General features: G+C 44.3%; 1 protein-coding gene across 6 annotated transcripts in view; it reads right to left on the bottom strand.

The window, feature by feature from the left end:
* The window catches only part of Vps8 (VPS8 CORVET complex subunit), a 221,564-nt gene that overhangs the window by 61,307 nt on the left and 138,725 nt on the right, over nucleotides 1-21,532 (bottom strand). For all 6 annotated transcript variants that reach the window (NM_001285893.1, NM_001285894.1, NM_001081366.1 and 3 more), the window contains 6 exons: nucleotides 20,142-20,245; nucleotides 15,322-15,406; nucleotides 14,904-14,986; nucleotides 8,328-8,408; nucleotides 6,581-6,750; nucleotides 1,677-1,842 (listed from right to left, as the gene is read on the bottom strand). In NM_001285893.1, the coding sequence (NP_001272822.1) occupies nucleotides 1,677-1,842; nucleotides 6,581-6,750; nucleotides 8,328-8,408; nucleotides 14,904-14,986; nucleotides 15,322-15,406; nucleotides 20,142-20,245 (689 nt within the window). The remainder of the gene's footprint in view (nucleotides 1-1,676; nucleotides 1,843-6,580; nucleotides 6,751-8,327; nucleotides 8,409-14,903; nucleotides 14,987-15,321; nucleotides 15,407-20,141; nucleotides 20,246-21,532) is intronic.

The raw sequence follows: 21,532 nt of genomic DNA, 5'->3' as shown, positions 1-21,532 counted from the left end.
AGATCCATATTATCACCCTGCACAAAACTCAAGCCCAAGTAGATCAAAGACCTCAACATAAAATCGGACACACTAAATCTAACAGAAGAGAAGTGGTGAATGGCTTTGAACATACTGCACAGGAGTCAAAATTCCTGAACAGAACATCAATAGCACAGGCACTAAGATCAACAATTAATAAATGGGGCCTCATGTAACTGAAAGCTTTTGCAAGGCTAAGGACAGCATTGATAGGAGAAAACAACAGCCTATGGAATGAGAAAAGCTCTTCACCACTCTACATCTGAGAAAGGACTAATATCCAAAATATACAAAGAACTCAAGAAATTAGACACCAATAAACCAAATAACTCAATTAAAAATATGGTAAAGAGTTACAGAGAATTCTCAACAGAGGAATCTCTAATGGCCAAGAAGCATTTTTAAACATGTTCAATATCCTTAGTCATCAGGAAAATGCAAATCAAAATGATTCCATCTTACATCCCCATCAGAAAGGCCAAGATCAAAAATTCAAGTGATACACATGCTGGCGAGGATGTGGAGTAAGGGGAACACTCCTCCATTGCTGGTGGGAGAGCAAACTATACAACCATTTTGAAAATCAAGTTGGCGGTTTCTCAGAAAGTTGGGAATAGTTCTACCCCAAGACACAGCTATATCACTACTGGGCATATACTCAAAAGATATCCCACTATATCATAAGGACGCTTTCTCAACTATGTTCATAGCAGCTTTATTTATAGTAGTCAGAAAATGGAAACAACCTAGATGTCCCTCAACTGAAGAATGGATAAAGAAAATGTGGTTCCTCTACACAATGAAACAGTATTCAGCTATCAGAATGTAAAGTGAATAAATAAATGAAAAAAAAACCTGGGCAAATATGAATATTAATGACAAAAAAGGAATTCCTATTATTGGCATATAGATATGCTAAATTGTGATCTAGAAGAGAAGCCCATGATGAAATTGTCCCTGGCTTTGGTTCAGTGCTCCAGAGAAAACTGATAAAACAAAGTAGTGTAACAGGCCTGAGTTTTCTGTCAGAAATGGAGGTCAGCTGGGGGCTGTGTGATACCGAGGGGACAGCAAGACGCAGTAACGGTGTTCAGCAGTCAAGACACAGTTCTATGAACTTCTCATTTAACCCCCTCCGTTGTCACGTTGTGTTCTCCTCAAACCCACAGAGCAGCAGACAGCACTCTGCTCTGCTGCCTCTTTAAAAAATGCTGCAAAATAAATATAGTTGATACATTCCCCATCTCCATGAGCAACGAAGCTTCTGAAATGAACACTCTGCACCATGTTCTTTAAGGAAAGAAGACATACGCAGAGCATGTGAGTAGCACCTTGCCTGTCACCAGCTCCAAGAGTGATGATTCCCGTCTCTTGCCATGTGGGTGCTAATCAGTGCTGCCGTGCGCTCATCGGTCGCTGCTGTCCCGCCATCCCTGAGAATGTACCTATCTTAGCTTCTCTGCTGCTGACCTGGGCTCCAAGCTTCTCAAGGGCTGAACAGGTTTCATCACTTTGTCAGTACTGAGCAGAGAGAACAGACTCTTCACACTAAACATGACAGAGCCAAGCACTCAGTATCCATCAGGTAAACCGGAGGCTTATGGGTCCTGACGACAGATATGAACGGCACAAGCCAGCGCTGAAGCGGGTCTTACCTGAGACGAGGTTATCCGTCCTTTCTTGTTTTCAGAAGGATTTTCACTGAGTTTGCCCGCTTTATTACTTGAGCTGCATTTGTGACACGCCCATCTCGTCTGACCCTCAACCTCTAGGGTGCATTCCTTACTTTGGAGACAGAATGAATGATACAAATGGCCACAGCTATAAAATGAAGACAAACAAATTTGCACTTAGTATAAAGCCCACACACATGAACTATAGAATACACTTGTCCGTGGTAAAGAAAAATCTTAAATAACTAGTGGCTGGCTATTCAGGGACAAGAATCAAGAGTGGCCATGCATTTAATGGTTTTTCTCCCCCTTGAAGAATCCAGCCTTGCCTTACTTGCATTAAGTTGTGAGTAGCATGTTCCCGAGTACAGAGCTGGGCTGAGCCTATGTTCACGCTAACTGTAGTGTTCTGATAGGGTTTTTTTTGGGGGGGGGGGTGTCGTTGTTTTAAAAAACAATTGGGAAAAATAATTATGTAAGTAGCCTGGTAATAACATGAGAGCCCTCACCATATTCAAGAAGACTATGGCTTCAAACAATGACAAAGGTGCCACACTCTGAAGCTTAACACTGGTCCTAAAAGGGCATCCCTGGTGGTTGGTTCAGGAAACACTGCATTAGATGGCAGTCCTTGTCTCTCCTGTTGTCCTTACCCTTCTCGATGCTGTTTCTTCCTGTGCAGAACCTGTGTCCCACAGGCTTGTTTTTCCTCTACCTAGCCCTGATCCTTCAGTTTCTAGTTCCAAGCCTTTAAAAAGATGCCGTAGGCTCCGGACTCGCAGATAGATACCACCAGCCCAGGCCTCTCCCTTCAGTCCTATCTGTCTGTCTCCTTGGCAACTCTACCCTGGATACCCAACAGGAGTCTTAATTTAACATATCCAAACACAATTTCCTAACTTCACTACCTCCCCTTCCCCTGCACACTTCGTCTGACCTTCTTCTACATCTCAGCAACAGCAACCACATTCCTGCAGATTCTCAGGCGACACTCTGGAGTCATCCTAGATTCCTTTTTGCTTCATGAATGATAAGCAAATCTATAAGCAAATCCTATCAGTTCTGCCTTTACATGATCCCCAGAATTTTCACTTCCTAGTTCTTTGCTGTTGACTGCGCTGGGCCATCTCTCACATGGGCTCTGAAGTAGCCTTCCTGGCATTTTGCATCTTTCCTTGACCTTGCATAGTCCACTCTCAACACAGCAACCACTGACCATTAACACGGCTATGGCTCTCCCACTCTCAAAACTACCCAGCGCCTTCTCATAAGAAAGTCCGACTTTCTCTTGTGAGACTATGCCGGGGCCTAGCAAACACAGAAGTGGATGCTCACAGTCAGCTAATGGATGGATCACAGGGCTCCCAATGGAGGAGCTAGAGAAAGTACCCAAGGAGCTAAAGGGATCTGCAACCCTATAGGTGGAACAACATTATGAACTAACCAGTACCCCGGAGCTCCTGACTCTAGCTGCATATGTATCAAAAGATGGCCTAGTCGGCCACCACTGGAAAGAGAGGCCCATTGGACATGCAAACTTTATATGCCCCAGTACAGGGGAACGCCAGGGCCAAAAAGGGGGAGTGGGTGGGTAGGGGAGTGGGGGTGGGTGGGTATGGGGGACTTTTGGTATAGCATTGGAAATGTAAATGAGCTAAATAACTAATAAAAAATGGAAAAAAAAAAAGAAAGTCCGACTTTGTACAGGAACCAGTTTCTGCCTGGTTAGCCTTTGTTCTTCCTCTGCCATCCCTCTTGTCATTGTCTACTCACTCTGTCCAGACCTGCTGTGCCAGCCACTCACTATCCTTGAAGTACACCAGAATGGGCACTGCCAGACGACCTTCATATCCTAACCCCCAGCTTAACATGCCTTATAAATGAGATAGCCACTTCCTTGCATCTTAAAATCTCTCAAACATCATTTAAATGGGGAGGCAACCCCTATCTGCTCTCTAAAAATTAGTAGCTACCAACATCCTCTTTCCTCTACACTGTTTTATTTTTATTAATTTAATAAGCAATTACATTTTAATTCAGTTTCTGTCTGTTAAGCAGTGAGGCATTCCTAACCATGCGTTTAAAACTCCATCCCCCTAAACTCCTGCATGTCTCCCTACATGTTTTATTGTTTTCCATAGTAGCTATCAATGGTTGACATTTCACTCCTGTGTTCATGCTGTCCTGGATTCTGATGAATAGCTCTGGCACACAGTAGTGTCTTCGTTAGGGTTTCTATTTCTGTGATTAACACCATAACTGCGATGGTTTGAATGAAAACAACCCCATGGGCTCACATATTTGAATGCTTTGGTGCCCAGTTGGTGGAACTGTAGTTCCCCAGTAAATTCTTTCTTCTATGAATTGCCTTGTGGTTGTGGTGTCTTATCAGATCAATAGAAAAGTAACTAAGACAATGACTAAAAGCAACTTGGGAAGAAAAATTTTATTTCACTTTTCAACTCTCAGGTCACACTCCATCACTCAGGTAAAACAGAGCAAGAACTCAAGGCAGAAACCCAGAGGCAGAAGCAGAAGCCATGGAGAAACACTGCTTATGTCTTGGTCCTCATGACATGCTTAACCTGCATTCATTCATTCATTCATTCATTCATTCATTCATCATTTACATTTTATGAATGTGGGTATTTTGCCTGCATGCCTGGTACCCATAGAGGCCAGAAGAGGATATCAGATCCTCTGGAAATGAAGTTACAGATGATTGTGAGCTGCCGTGTGATGCAGAGAACTGAATCCAGGTTTGCTGCAAGAGTAGCCTGTGCTCTTAAACCACTGAGCCACCTCTCCAGCTCCAAGCCTACTTCTTTATGCAACTTAGGACCATCTGCTCCAAGGTGGTACCAACCACAATGGTCTGGGCCCTCACAGGACAATCATTAATTAAAATAATGCCCCATCGGCTTGCCTACAGGCCAATCTTATGAAGGCATTTTGTATTTTCTCAATTAGGTTCCATCTTCTCAGGTAACCTTAATTTGTGTTAAACTGAAAAAACAAACAATCAAACAAAACCAAGACAAGTAAGTTCTAATGAGCACCTTTCACAGGGATAGGTCCTCTGTACGTCCAGAGCGGCCAGTCTTCCTGTACAGCTGGGGTTTATGAAGCACTTACTTATATTATGCCAGGCACTCTGGGACTGTAATAGGCAGCCTATTTTGGTTGAATGGGGCTTGCTCCAGTGACCCAATAGAGAAATCTACAAGGGACGGAAAGGCGAGCCAGGTTCCCAGAGTCAGGTTGCCTGTCCATAATTCTGTTACTCAGTCACACAATGTCCCAAGCTTCTGGCATTCTGGCTAGACTCCACCCCCAGAGTTACCTGACTATAGGCAGGTATGCTCCTCCCCACAGTTACCTGATAGCCCAGCCCACTATAAGAGGGGCTGCTTGGCCCCTCCTCGCTCTCTTTCAGCTTTTACTTTTCTTACTCTCTAATCCTCCTTCTCTCCCTTTTCCCCTCTCTCCACGTGACCATGGCCAACCCCTCTCTTTCTATCTTCTCTCCTTTCTCTCTGCCTTTCTACAATAAAGTTCTAAAACCATAGACTGTCTCTGATCATCAAGGCCTGCCGTGCTTGAATGATGGGATGGGCTTTCTCCTAACAAGCCTAACTCTGGCCAGGAGGCCATCCTGTGCTACAGCCACAGACCTGACCAAGGACTCTCAACAGCGTGGGAACCATCCAGCACTACCTCTCCCTCTGCCCTCTCCTCCTTTCATCCCTGGGCCGAGTGCTGCCCCGGGGGCCCTATTCTGTTCTCAACTCCTCTGCCGTATCCAGTGTGGGATGCTGGAGGCTGAGAACCTGGTACCTGGGGCTGCCCCTTGTTTACCACCGGCCCCGCCGTGTGGGGTCAGTGGCTTAACACAGCCAGATACCCACCCGGGGCCATGTGGAAAGCATGCACAGTCCTCCCGAGTCCGCTGCCCAGAGCACCAGAACTCTGGCGGAGGCGGGTTCTCTCCCACTCCCCTCTTTCCCCCACACCCACGGCCCTGCAAGGCACCCATTGGCTGGTTACAAAACCCTAGGCTGTACGCACTATTACTATCTCCATCAACACATAAGGTGACTAAGATATCTAAACTCAGGAAGTTTGACTCTGACCCATACTGTGCTGTCTCTCCTCATGTATTTTAATAGGACAGACTGTCTTTGATCCTGGTGCTAAGTGCTCCTGGGTCACCTGTGTATGGAATGTCCCCTCTCTCGGTATTAGGGTTTAAAGATTATCAGTGTGTTGCTGATTCCTAAATGTCTATTTCTCCTAAACATGGTTCTCGAGTTCTGATGAGAGCATATGTGTTAGATAGCCCTGCTCAGAATCCAAAAGCCACCTCAAGCTCCAGACCCGCAGGACAAGTTTCCTGTCGTCTCAGTTCCTTACACTGTTCTCTCCTCAGACCGGGATGCCACGCTCACCCCATTTATCAAGCCAGAGGCCTGGTTTCCACCTCCACAGCCAACGCACTAAGATGGTCACAGCTTTCAGAGTCTGTGTGAATGCATTCGTCTCTCCACAGCCAGCCAGCTGTGTCTCTTGTCCTGCTCACAGATCATCCCTGAGAGAATGCATTCCCTTACTGCACTTTCTCAACATAGCACTGCCCCCTGGAAACACTGCAATCTCCCATGCTACTGCCCTGTGTGAACTTTTCATCCTGGCTCTGACTTACAGGACTCACATACTGTCTGAGACCCTTAATTCCCTCCCCACTCCCCGGCAGACTGTAAGGGCAGTGGGGAAGGAACTCTGCCTATCTTGCCCACTGCTTGCATGGCTGACTGGGGCTGCATGATCACATGTACTACTGCCTGGCTACCACGGCCCCGAGAGTTAGCATTTCTTCCCTCTCTTACCTAAAGACAATAATTTCATCAGCCATTTCTTGGCGTCTTTTGTACTGCTGTAAACATATAGAACAGTAATCCTGCTTGGGATTGAGTCCTCTGGATACTGATGCTCTCAGGTTACACAGTGACCAATGGAGATCTTGGTTCAGGAGGCTGGCTGTTGTTTCTAGCAAGGTCTATGATAGGTCAAAACAAAAGAAAGGATTAAAATGAACGACGGGGATGGATGAAGAGCAACACAGCTGAAACCAGAGCACTCAACAGAGAGACAACCCAGCACCCAGACTCAGGCCCCGCAGAGCCCTTCGTGTGCAGTGATGATGGATTCGGACACTGAGATGCTCAAGCCTGCCACTCGCTCCTAAGCAACGCGTGCGCTGCCCTTCTGTGGCCTAGCGCAGTCCGGATGGCTTTCAGATGACTCGACAAGGCCAAATCCATTCACTGCAGTTATAACTCCCCTCCTGATGGCTGTCGGCTGGGGTAAGAACAGCCATCAGGAGGGGATGAGCCCTGGCCTCTTACGGAGAATGCTGCATGGCGGTGCTTCAAATACCCGCTCACTGGAAAGCTAATAATGGTCATTATTCAGTGCTCATCTCCCTTGGGCAGTGATCTCATTTTCTGATCAGCACTTAGAAGTCATTTGAAGCTGCTCAAGACCCTGCCATCTGTCATTGAGACATTCCGCAGCTAGCACGTTAGGTCACTGTAGGGCTGCCTATGCTTGTAAAGTGCTTTCATGCCATATCAATTTTCAGTGTTCACACCCATCACTGAGCCACGTAGTCAGGGAAAGACAGACCTGCGCACAGCCCACTGCTTTGCTCTACAGTTTAACTCTTTAACTTTACCTGAAACTTTTTTGTAAGGATGTGCTAATTTTTTCCTAGTCTCACCCAGACCTCCCCAGCCTCCCTCCTACTTCCCTGCATCTGTGTCTGGGGGGGCACTGAGCCCCCCCCCCCACGCCATATGGGGCAAAACTTCAACTCTTAAGGAAAAGGTTTAAGAAAAACTCTGCCTCTCAATTTTTCTTTTTACTCCTAAATTCTTAACAAAAAGCAGACTCTGTACCAGCACACCAGCACTCTGTACTTTTCTTAAGGAAAAGAGTAAGCAAAGTCAAGCTGTCTCTAACTGAATCTTCAAAGCTTTAAGTAATTCTGAGTTAAGAGAAGAATTACAATTTCTAGTTAGTGGCAGTAATGTTTCAGAACGCTTAGTTTTTCTTTGCTATTTTCTATAATTGTACTGACCTCCTCTTCTTTTTTTCTTTTCCTTTTTTTGTTTTTGTTTTTGGAGACAGGGTTTCTCTGTGTAGCCCTGGCTGTCCTGGAACTCACTCTGTAGACCAGGCTGGCCTCGAACTGAGAAATCCGCCTGCCTCTGCCTCCCAAGTACTGGGATTAAAGACGTGCACCACCACTGCCCGGCTAAAGGTTTTTTTTTAATTAATCATTTTCCCAAAAGTTTATCCCACTTCCACTTTGAAATTAAAATACTGGTCTGATTGCCAATGAAGCAAAAGCCAAGTAAGATGCACCTGAGTATTTTCTCTGTACATAAATCAGGTTAGCAAGAAACTTAAAAGTAGAGAAAGGTGCATATGTATCCGAATGTACCTATTTTAGTAAGTAGTAATTTTCAGATCCAAAAATATTCAAACAGAAGGACAGGAAAGAATAGAAAAGAAAAACACCATTTCTTTCCCAACTTAAGACAAACCTGGATGCAAGCAGCTATTACTCACTTGCTCATAGTTGAAGGTGTCCAGCATCCCCAGAATAAGGCCCTGGATTTCTCCAAGCTTTCCTTTTCCATAAATTGGGTCCTATTCCGAAAAAAAAAAAAAAGTACTTGTTATAACTCTTGGTGCTTTACTGCCATTTTTCGCGCTTGCTATGGTGGGTGCTGTTGTTCCCCTGAGATCTCACTCCGTAGCTCAGGTTGGCATCAAACCTGCCATCCTCCTGAGTTCCAGGCTTGCAGGTAGGGGCTACCATGGCCAGCTTCCACACTAACAGTGGCCATGGCCACAGTCACAGCACGCTTGTTCTTCCTGAACATCCTCCTGAGTGTCAGGTTTACAGGATGAGCCACGTATTTACAGTCCCAACACACTTGTTCTTCTGTGAACGTACCCAGACGATGCTTAATTTGTTTCTTTCTGGACATCCCAACTGTTTTGGAAAATAAATGTGTGACCCAAGTCCCTTCTACGGTCATCTTCTTTGCAAGTCTAATCTAGCTATTTACCGCCTCTCTTTCCCACAGAAGACACCAATCCTCACCATTCATCCACTGCATGTAAACCAGCGTGTCCAGCAACACCAGAATCTGTACATCATCCCCTCAGCACCCACATCTTGCCACCTCTGGCTTAAAACCAACTAAATTCCCCCAATTTTGGAGACAAACAGCTTTCAACATGTTTTTTTTTTCTCCTAATAAAGCCATCAATGCTAAACCACAGCTATTTAGAACCTCAAAGCCTCTCTACTACTTTCTGTAGTAGGTTTGCCAAGCCATTATTTATTATGCATAATCCCCAAACACTAAGTGGACCAAAACGTCAAAAGCACGAGCTACCCATCCAGAGGCTGCTGACATCGGCAGGCCTCGCTTCTGGAATGGATGAAAGAGGATGCACTTCTTAGCCTCTACAATATGGTCGTCCGTCGCTTGCCTACTTTTCAGTTAATGATATGTTCTGACATCATCAGATATTTCTGAGTAACTACAGAATATAAATCATGTTAAAATATAACATTTTTTCTAATCATTCCAGGCTCTTGTGTCCAAGGTCTTCTCCCCACTCACTGTCAAAGCTGATAATCATGGAGTGAATCTGACTCCTTTAAGAGAACTTCTCCAGAAAGGGAAATTATGGACTAAAAGATATGTTTATGGCTGCAGGTATGGCAAAACTGCCCCATCCAAAATGTATTATACAGTTCTCATCTTTAGCATATTTTGTGCCCCTTTAAACTGTATCTTTTACTAGACTGATAATTACAGTCTTAGGGATCGCTAACAAATGAGCAGGTCAAGTTCTAATAAGAGGCTACGCACAACACAAATGACTTTGTCAAATAGAGAAATCCAGGCACACAGCAAAGATCAAAGCAGATACTGCTTGTTAAAGGTAGAGTATGCCAAATACAGTATGAGGGAAGCACTTCATACTGTCTGTCCCACCCCCATGATCAGGCACCTGCATATGATTTGACCAAGTGCACACAGCAAACAGCAGAGTGACTGTGTGTGTGTACATGTGTAGACTTTTTGCATTGTAACTGCTTCCTAAATAAACATGGCTTTACACAACTATTCACATATCATTTACACTGTAATAGGCATGGTAAGGAGAGCCAGGCAACTTGAGATTCTAGTTCTGGAGAGGTGGAGGCAGGAGGATACTGAGCTTGAGGCCAGCTTGTGCTACAGAGTCACAACAATCAAACAAGCAAGAAAAATGTGGCAGGTCTCATGCAAACTCACTTTTATATAAGGGGCTGTATCTCTATGGGGTTCTCAGAACCTGACAGGGCTGCAGGGTCACCCCAACATCCTCCAGCACCTTCAGTGAGGCTGAGAGCAAGCACACTGTGTTAAAGAACTGATTAGGCCAAAAGGCTGCACTTTGCATATACAAACTTCAGAAATGAAGTTTTCATAGTCTCCCATGTGTGGGCTGCCCTCCCAGGTATAGATACATAAAAAACAAATGAACAAATAAACAAACAAACAATTTTGCTGGAAAATATGGGTAACTAAAGTGAATGATAAACTAATGACTGAGAGAAATGTCTCTGGCAACTCTGTGGTAAGTCATGCTGTAAGCTGAGCTTAGAAAGAAAAAAATCCTGGGAAACTTGGGTGAATTTAATGGTTGCCCAATTTTCAGTCATGGCTTCTAACATTGGCTCTGGAAGGCTGGGCAGTGTAGCCTAGCAGCAGGAGACTAGCACCAGTTTGGGTATTTTCTAGAGTAGCATGGAGCTGTCTCTCATGGGTTCCTCTAGTCCTTCCAGCTGTGAGATTATGCTGATGAAAAGAAAGGGATAAAACAGCTTTGTATTTCGTAGGAATTACACTGAGTTAGGTTGTGAGCAGGTCCTATCTGCTTAGGTCTGTCTCAGCTGGAGAGCACGTCACTGAACTAAAGATCGCTGGTCAGGCTGACAACCTCTGCTGGAAAAACAACGCACACCACACATCCATACGGCTTTTCAGTTTTCTTGCATTAAAAACAAATCTATGTAATGTCTTTCATTCTTATTGAACTATGCTTTGGTGAAGCTCCCATTAGATACACTCATTTCTGAGCCACAGTGGCAATCGATAGCACAGGACTATAAAAACCCAATTTAACATCTATTCTAACCCATAATGTAGCCCATAAACGTATGACTGTATTAAAGGTTCTGGAGTTTGACAAGAGAGATTGAAGAATAAAGATATCTTAAAAGGCTAAATCCAGAGAAAAAAGAAGACATCTTTATAGGTCATTTCTATATTTACTTCAGGACGTTGTACTTCAATATGTGTAATTTAAGAGGGAGACCAGGAAAACTACTCATGCCGAGGCGACACCTTAATTATAGAACTCAAGGTGAGTGCTCCGCTTCAAGGATAGCTCACGACAGACACCAGCTCTCATAATTATTCTGCAGAATCCGGCTAGTTCTCATAAAAAAGCTGCTGGTGTCTCCCTGTAACTTGCTGTTAACTGTGCAGGAAGACATACTTGGTGCCCACATTCAATTTCAAAAGCACGCTGGAAAAAGATGCAGTTGCCGCTTCCCCCTACATCTTTCTGGAACTCATTCTACCACGGATGTGATTTGTTTTCCAACTAAGTATTATCTGAAGTAGGAGCACGGCTCTGTGAAAGAAAGTGCACCAGGCTCACTGTCTCCTCAGTAGGACACTCAGAAGCAGCCTTCTTAGAACTCAAGAATGACTTCAGTATCCATTTAAAAATTGGATTTTATTTATTATTATTGTGTGTATGAGAGAAGGGGGAGGAAGAAGAGGGAGAGAGAGAAAAGGGGGCAATGTGTGCACACAGCATGTGTGTGGAAGCCAGGGAGAATGTCATGGAGTTAGCTTTATCCTCGACATGGGTTCTAGAATTGCCAAGCTTGTTACGAAGCCTTTTGCCCACTGAGCCACCTCACCTGACCCACCCAGTGATGCCTTTCTAACTTAAGAGTTAGAGAATGGGTTCCTTAAAGCTTCCTAATTGGGGCTGGAGAGATGGCTCAGCGGTTAAGAGCACTGTTTTCTCTTCCAGAGATAATGAGTTTAATTCCCAGAACCATATGGTAGCTCACAACCTTCTGTGATGAGATATGATGCCCTCTTCTGGTGTGTCTGACAACAGCTATAGTGTATTCATATATATATATATATCTTTTTTTTTTTAAAAAAAGCTTCCTTATTTATCAAACACTTATGTTCCTAGAGAAGCTATATAATTCAGGCCCCTGCATCAATTTAAATAAATACACACCAGTCATGGCAATCTAAGAATCTTCAGCTTATGGCCATCTATTCTGGAAAAATCAACTTATCTCAGTTGTGTGGGCAATTATGTGTCTAAATAAATGTCCCTCCCTACGCTCTCCCTGGAGGCTGCTGGATTAATATGAACATGAAAATTACACTGGCTCCCCACAGATACAGAGTGGAAGCCAGAGACTCGTCCTCACCCAGGAACAGTGAACCGAGCAAGCTCAGAACCATGCCTGCCTGCTTAGAAACAGGGTTTTGCGGATGCTTACTGTTCAGGGATCAAGAGGACACTGGGCACCAAGCCTGTATGATGTGGGTGTGGCTTATCACCCAACTAAGTCCTCAGTACAGGAATGCTGGGATCTATAAAAGGTCACTCTAGGTAACACCAGACAAGTAAGACATATCAGGACTACTGAGGCATTTCTGAGAGACACCCTATTGTTCCCCTGAGCACTGCTACTGAAGAACTGGAGTCATTCTGAATTACGCTGGCTTCTTCCTAGGGGTGCAATCGTTCCCTCTTGTACAAGCCCTGGGCATATGATGTCATACACCATGAGGTCTTCACTGCAGTGGAACAGACCTGAGGCCGTGGCCTGGTATTCTATAGGGTGAGCTACATAACAACCAGTGAAACTGATGACAAACTGAGGGGAGGGGTGGAGATGGCCCGTGCTACCTCAGAAAGCACTTTCAACAGAAGAATCTGGACATATTCTTTTCTCTTATGAGAACTCTTATGGGGCAGACTCTCGTTTCATACACACAAGCAATCAGTGAACAGAGTGAAAAAAAAAAACTTAAGACACGATAATTAATTTGTTCCTCAAAAATACAGAGTTAAATGGAAAAAAACACAAATGCCACAATTGAAAATGTGAATGGGGAAACAGGAGACTGTGGGAGTCGTTGCGTTTGTCTTTCAGGCAGGGCGCACAGTTAACTTCCCTAACCTTTGCTTTGTCTCCCTTGTCACAGAGTTTTTACTTTTACTTTTCTGAGGCAGAGCCGTGTAACCCAGGCTGGTCCTGAACTTGCTATGTAGCCAAAGATGACTTTGAACTTCTTCTCTCGTCTTCCCTGCTTTCAGGGTGATGGCTCTGCGTTCATGGACAAGGCTTTGATGAGATGCTGGGTACTGGCCTCAGAGCTTCCTGCGTGCAAGGCAAGCAGGCCATCAACTGAGCCACACACCTACCCAGTCAGAGAGATGTTTATAACTGCAAGAGCTCGTTTATATAGCAAGAGCTCGTTATAAATAAAAGTATCTTTAAAAGATGTAAAAACTTTATATGATACAGGGGCAAAGTTATTACAGCAAAGAAAAACATATACGTGCGTTTAAGAACAAAGCAGCCTCCTGACTGGTAAGGAGTTACTCGCTGCTGTGAGCAGGATTTTATCATGAACCCAGTGCATGTCCAAGCTGAGATTTTCAATTTTAAGAAGGCTTCAAAGAGGTCTGTTTTGAAATGCAAGGCATTTCTAAGTTACATGATGCTTTGCAAAGAGTTTCGTTATACTTAATATAGCACAGTGTGTGGCTAAGCTCATCATAAAGCACAATGTGTATACCGGAAAGAACCTTCTCTGAGACTTAGATTCACTTCTTCAAGCCTTACGGAGGAGGAGGTGTTACTTTGCATGTTTACAAACTTTGTGATTAATAGATTTAAAACATATGGAAAGAGTCTACCTTGAAGAATTCCTCAATATGTGAGAGCTGTCAAGGACTGAATGTGGTAACCAACACACACCTGAGAGCTGAGTGTGGTGGTGCCCGTATCTGAATCCAACACTGGGGGGCAGAGGTAGGAAATTTCTGTGAGTCTAAGGCTAGCCTGGGCTACACAGTGAAACTTGTCTCAAGAGACCAAACAAATAAACAAAAACCCCCATACATACTACTCATGCTTTTTTTCCTTCAGTGCTGGGGATGAATAAAGGGCCTCACACTATGCAAGCAAGGGCTCCACTACTGAGCAACCCTGGGTCCTAAGTTCTGTGATGGGCTAGACCCCTGAAGCAGAACCCTTCATCAGATGGGTTGCCCAGATGCCTCGAAGCACAGGGGAAGGAACACTCAAGGGACCTTAGAAAGAGAGCTGGTGGGGACATTCAAAAGCAATATAGAGACCCGTGACATCCTGTCACTATTTGACTGTGTGTGTGTGTGTGTGTGTGTGTGTGTGTGTGTGTGACTACTGCACACAAAGTGAGACAAGAAAGACTGATGAGTCTAAGCCTAAACCCTGCTCTCTCTCCAAGAATGTTCACAGGTTTTTCTAAAAATATACCGCACATTATTTTTAGTGTTCTCTTTTTTATGAAGCCAGAACGTTTCTAGTCTTTATGACAAAGAAAACAGGAGAAAGTGTTTCTTACAATAACTCTGGACAAAAGGCTAGCTAGAATTTACAGCTGGGGTGAGTTTTCAACATAGAAGTATATTTAGAGTGAGCTAGAAAACTGAAATAACAACCATTTCTTAGAATGCTTACATTTACTTTATTTTTAGAGAACTTTCCTTCCTTCTTTTTTCTTTTTAATCTGAAAGTATGACCAGCTAGAAATAAGTGACCATTGTCTCCCAGGGGCTGCAACCATCAGGAAATGTGTAGTACTTGAACTCCAAGGAAGCAATGCGAGGTAAGGCCATACCCAGGGGATGACACCGTGCAAGACGGATTCAAGGTCAGTTAGAACTTCAGTCAATGACAAAACACGGGTGATATAAGCCTCAGTCTCATTTCCTGGTAAAATAACAGACATCAATCAAGCCTCCCCATCCCTTTGAGCTCACCTGCAAGATTCTCTGTAGGATGGACGGGAGGGCGATGAACGCTGCCATGCTGTTTAGGACTTGCATGGTCAAAGACTTCAGAGCTGGTGGAACGAAAACGTTAACACTAAGGCTAGTTTGCTTTTCTTTTTAGTTAGGTGAAAACAGTCTCGTTACACAGAAACTTACTTAACCAGGGCCAGTTTGCTATCTTAAAATTGACTGTTGGTCAGCTATGCAGCAACAGTTGACTAAGCATTTTCTGGATAAAGTATGTGTCACACATAAGAAATGCACAAGGCAAGATGGAGACTACATGGCCTCGTTGGGAGATAACGGGAGCGTGTGGCTGGGCATGGTCACTGCCAGAGCAGGTTTTGCAGACAGAAAGTGGGTTGGTGCGGTAAGTGGCCTGGCCCTGTGGTTTCGACAGGCTTACCTTCACAGTGCGGATGAGGAGCAGCAGCCGAGCTGGACAGCTTCTGTGGTGTCATCATTGCCTCCAACAGTGGAAACCATAGAGCCTGTGCCATCAGGGGAAACCAAAGCGTCGGCATAGTGTTGGCAGATGAAGTGAACAAGTAATGGCAAAATCAAAGACTGGGAAAAGACAGAAGGTCACCTTCATCCACTTTGGGAAGCATAAGGAAGATGCAGGATTATAATCCTTTCATGTATGGAGAGTGTGGGTGCAAACAAGTCATGAACGCTTCCTGCTAGGCTCTCACAAGCAGCAAAGGAAGGATAAACCCCCTCCACAGCCATGCCTCCACTCCTGGTCCTCAGGTTATCCAAAGCTTTTTCTACATAAGAACTAGGCTATGTTTCCTATTCTGTAACACCTTAAGAGTAAGGGTTAAGAAAAGCTCAGCACTGCCAATGTCACCAAGAGGTAAACAGATTTACCAGTTATTTATTACTTCTATTATGGACTCTACTTAATGTCCTCCATGTATTTTTTGTTTTGCTCTCATAGTAACCTTATATGGTAGGTATCTTTGCTTGGTTTAAGGAAATTAAGTGATTTGCCAAAGGCAACACAGTAGTAACACAGTAGCAAGGTGGTAGTCCTAACACCCACTCCAGGGAGTGTGCTTCCCAATCTTCACAAAGACCAAGCTATTAAGTCTGGCAATTCACTGTTAGGTAATCATTTATAAACACCTGAACCAAGTAGCTTGAAAGACCTTACTGGTGCAAGCATCCAGGAGGCCTGAGGAAGGGTCAGTGAACAGAGGAGGAGTATGGTGTCTCACAGCACACCAGCACCTACTGCTCCCAGCGAGCTGTCCTGCGCGACTGAACTCAGGCACACCATCGAGCGAGACTGAGCTCAGGCAGGGAACTGTGCTGCCTCTGCTCCCCCTCCAAGCTACTCTGCTTAACTGCTGCTGATCATCCACCTGGGGCCATATTTCTTTTAGCCAGTGATTGTGTTCATGTGTCTTTCTTTCAAGTACCCCACCTTCCATTCATACTCTCCCTATTTTGTTTTTTCAGGTACATCATGTATTTATTTATTTTTGGAAACTCTTTATTTTTACACAGCATACCTAATTCTTCCTTTTCGTTTACATATTATGTTTAGCCTGAAATTTGCTTTATAGTGCCCCAGCCTTACAGTAGTTATGCCATATTCAGTTGATATTCCTGGGATGCTTACTCTGTTTTCTGTGTTTGTTGTTATTGTTTGTTTTTTAAGAGAAATAAAGGAAGAGTAGATGTGGGGGGGGGGGGCTGGGAGGAGTGGAGAAGGGGAGACTGGTTGGGAAGTCACTATGAAAAGAAAAAATAAATCTAAAAATTTGATTTATAAAATTATTTAATCAAGATGATTTTTTTAATTACCTTTTTTGTTTTGTTTTGTTTTTCAAGACAGGGTTTCTCTGTGTAGCCCTGGCTGTCCTGGAACTCACTCTGTAGAGTGGGGTGCTCAGGACATAGAACAGATATGTAGAGGTGGGGTGCTCAGCCTCCTTGGAGAAGGACTGCAGATCCAGTGCCCTGAGGTTAAGCTTCAAGGAAATGCTCCACCCTGCTGGATTTTCTGGCTGTCCTTCCCAGGGAGATAGTCAAGACTGCTTATTATCAAGCTTTCAGATGTTTTCAACCTTCTAGTTGCCTCACTGTCTATAGCAATAGTTCTTGCTTTCATTGTCTTCAATGTGAAACAAAGAGAAACAAAGTAAACTCCCATTAAACCTCCCCCAAACTGAAGGAGTCACCAGCCCCCACCTATAACTGAGGCACTATTGAAGCTGTTGTCTTCTGGAGGAAGGAAAGTAGTTGATTTCGTTAAGGGTGTAGTCCCTGGAAAGCATTAATGGCTCAAATAAATCAGGCTCGGTGCATTAGGAAAAAAGGAAAGGAGACACAGTTGGGAGGGGACAGGGAGGTCAGCATGCATCTGAGGGAGTCGGAGGAAGGGGCAAAATATGATCAAAATACATTATATGAAGTTCTCAAAGAATAAAAAACAGAAACACCCTAAATTTAATGATTTTTCACAAAAATAAATTCATAGAAAGATGAACATTTAAATACTTTGCTATTGTTGTGAAAGTTGTTCAGAAAGGAGGCAGGTTAGATTATCCATGTAGCCCTGGGTTGGTTGCTCTGAGGTTTCAAAAGACTACACCAGGCCCAGTCTCACTTTCTGCTGCCTGTGGATCAGTATGCAGAACTCTCAGCTACTTCTCCAGCACCATGTCTGACTGTGGGCTACCTTGCTTCCCACCATGACAATAATTCATGAAACCTCTGAACCGTAAGCCAGCAAATTAAAAGCTTTGCTCTGTAAGAGTTGTCTTGGTCATGGTGTCTCTTCAGAACTCCAACTAAGGCAGAAGGAGAAGCAATTTTCTCTAAGAATATAATCTGACCATTCTCAGTGAAGACCACACATCCAAGGGTATTTGGGCAGCAAAACTGGTCTTGAACAGTTAAAAAAAAAAACGGAGAGACAACGTTGAGTGGATAGAAATGTGTGACTATCACTAGCACAAATCATATGAATCTCTCAAAGAACTGACTTTAAAAGTCTGTAAGATATAAAGGACTTAGGAATGTGCCCTTCACAATAAAACAGAACAATCCCAGGATGCCCCAGTAACAAAGATGTAAGAAGTAAGATCTAGTGGTACGTTTTCAATTAGTATAAGGGTCACAAGATGTTTTTAATTGTCTCTTGCTTTCAAAATTACTTATGACTGAGCCAATGCAAACTGAAATATTGAAGGATCAGACTGCAGAATTCTGTGGTCTTAAAATCATGGAACTAAAAGATGAATGAACAAAATGGGGAGATCTGGGTGGAGGAGATACTGTGAGGCTCTACAGTCTTGAATCCTAAAGCAGTAAAACAGAGAACCACCATCAGGTCAGAAGAGTGACTGCTTTAAGTTCAGGTGTCAGGCCCAGCATTCTGCCATGGTTGGTCCCCAACCTACAGGTTCAAAATTAAAACTGCTTTGTTTTCAAAACTGTGCCGCAATATAATCAACTAACCAAAGGATGAATAAAAGCAAAGACTGGGGAATAGAAATACGATGGAATGAGTTTGTGTGAGTTCTTCAATGGCACTGCATCCCAGGATCTAAAACTAAACTGCAGTAAAAGGCACAGCGCATAATCCTAACCGAGTGCAGTTACCCAGACCTTCTGATGCTGGTTTATTGGGAGCTGACAAGGTAAAGAGATATTTATATGCAGGTTAGAGATTCCTTGGCTCCTAGAGAAGATAGAACATACTATGTTTAAGAGAAAGTATCCTTTGGTTTATTTTTTCCAAAACTTATCAGCCTGGGCAGACAAAAACATCCAGGGTGATATTCCTCAAATGGTGATGATGGCTATCTCTGGGTTATCACAAGACTCTATTGTAATTTTTCTTTTTAAATCTTTCTGCGAACTTTCTATATTTTATGACTTTCTTTTTTTCTTCTTCTTGTGGGGTGTGTGTGTTTGCATGTTTATGTGTATGTGTGCATGCATGTGTGTGGCTGTGTGTGCATTCATGTGTATGGGTATGTGTGCACACATGTGTGTACAAATGGAGATGCTCAGTCAAACCCACAGTGTATACAAGGCTAGTCCTCCAGAAGTCACCCCCCCTGGGGTTTACACGGCCTCTGGGGGTCTGAACTCCAGCCCTCTTGCTCATGGCAAGGCTTTTAACTGCTGCATCAGTTCCCGGTCTGCATTACTGCATGATTTCTAAAGGTATTTGTATTATCTTATCAGAAAGTCTTTAACGTTTATGTGAAATATGTTCCTTATGCATACTTTTTATAATCCCTGACAAAAACATAATACATTATAAATTATGAAAACAGCAAACATATCCAAGATGTACTTTTTATTTTAATATAAATAAATAGTCAATATATATGAAAAGCTAAACGTAGTTCCCAATTCAAGAACCAGGATGTGGGAATTAGGCCCTGCTACCAGCATGAAGCCGGAGTCAGGAGCACCAGAAGGCAAGGACAGAGAGTGGGGCTGTGTGACTAAGTACCACCACATTGCTTCTAGAACAAGGAACTCAGCAGCTGTCCACCCTAAGCCACCTGGAGCTGCTGTTTCACTGCCATAACTAGCACCTGCACCCGATGCTCAGCCGGACCTCCCTTGGGCTCATGCTTTAACTTTGCTCAGTCCACTGTTAACAGCAGAGCCCTCTAACCATGGCTACCACTATAATCAGTACACAGCATTAGGACACACTGATGGCTGGGTCAGTTAATTTATATGGGGTACAGCACCAGGAATGAATATTCCAAAGCCCCCAGGCCACTCCATGTAGCCAAGGCCCACTCCATGTAGCCAAGGCTGAGGGTCACCATATTATAGCTGCTCTTTACCCTCTGCTGCACTCTGGGTTCCTGAAGGGCTTAGCTCTCACTCTCAGCCACTGTGGGCAGAGGAGATGACAGCTGACTACAAGGACATGGTTCCACCACCCAGCACAAACAGAAACTCCACCGACTGCACGGACACCACAGATGCCACAGGGGCCCAGCGTTCCCACGCCTAACACTCGGCAGCCCAATCTATGGACATGAGGCCTCTGTGGAAAGAAAGAAAGCAGATACTCCTGACAGGAGCGCCAAGAGCCTTACACTCCTGGGAACACCAAAGAGTGACTAAAGCCCAGATGAATTAAATCCAGGTGTCTAGGAGGGCTGTGGAAATAGAATTGACTCCTAGTTTCCACACAGAACAAGTGTTTAAAGGGCTATGCATATATCAGCTACCCACCTCTCGTTGCTGCTGATTCAAATTCTGTGAATTTCTCTGGCAAAGAGCAATTGTCTCTACCATGGTATCTTCAACACCTTTCAGCAGGATGTCCTCCTTGGTATCTAAATTTGGTAAGAGGATAAGTGCCATTAAAGATATGCCACTATCTCCTCAGAGCCTCTGTGAACCGCACTCCATCCTATGTGTGTGTGTGTGTGTGTGTGTGTGTGTGTGTGTGTGTGTGTGTTCCAAAAGGTTTTAACCAAAGAGTTGGGAGACACTCCCTGAACATGGGTGTCAATACCCCAAGGGCTGGAGTCCAGACAACAGGAGCAGGAGGAGGAGGGGGAGGGGGAAGGGGAGGGGTAGGGGAGGGGAAGGGGGAGAGCAGTGACAGCAGTGATGGCAGCAGCAGCTTCAGTCAGTGACCTCTCTTCCTGACTGAAAGTCACTTGACCTGCTGCCTCAGGCTCTTGCCACCACAGCTGCAGCTGCTCTTGCCCCACACCCTCCCCACTCTGAAGGATTGCACTCAAAAATTAGGAGCTAAAAGAAATGTTCCTTCCTCAGTCACTTTGTTCAAATATCTCGTCACAGCTTAATAAAGGTAACTAGTACCCAAGCCAAATCCAACTTATTCCACTCATTTCAAAACTGCTTCTCCCCTAATCTCCACAGGGAATTAAAGACTTATCACCTCCATCATGCCTGACTCATGAGTTGTTCTCATCTGTGATGCTTTGCTCTCTGTACCCCTGGTTCATTCTTTCTATCTGTAAACCTTCTGTGCCTCCAAGCTGTCCCCTGATGGAGCACTGGCTCTTCACTGAATTTCTGGCTGCCAACCCTGCCTTTCTGTTCTCTATCAAGAAACCACTAAAGATCCCTAAGCCTTAAAAACAGAGACTCTGCCTGAGTAACACAGCCAAGACTCGGCTCATCTCTGTGCTCTCCCCGAGGTTACTAGCTAGCCCCTTCCACACACTCCCATGCTAGGCCCCAAAGCCCCTTCCAGGCTTTCTATACACACATTTATAATGCCTTCTAATGCACACTGATTCCTGAGTTACAACTAATCCCGGAATTTTCTCAATTCCTTTGCTGTTCCCATGGTATCTCTCTGACATACTCTGTTCAACATGGAGTACCAGTTTATCTCCTATGTCTCCCTCATGGGCCTGAAGCTTCAGACGAGGGAGGGCTGTGGTTTTGTCAGCTATGTGCTGCCTGTGCAGACTGAACACAACGTCGTGCGCTTAGAAGATACTTGGATTTCTTAGCGCACCGCCAACAGTGAATCCAAAGGCAGGATGTTGCTACTGGACCAGTTATGAGACTATGAAATGGCTTATGTGTCACCAACAAATCCCCACAGCAAGTGGGAAACACCCTTCTTAGTTTCCCTTAGC

Source organism: Mus musculus, chromosome 16, assembly GCF_000001635.26.
Source record: "Mus musculus strain C57BL/6J chromosome 16, GRCm38.p6 C57BL/6J".
Lineage (NCBI taxonomy): Eukaryota > Metazoa > Chordata > Mammalia > Rodentia > Muridae > Mus > Mus musculus.
This window is presented reverse-complemented; position numbering and strand designations above follow the sequence as displayed.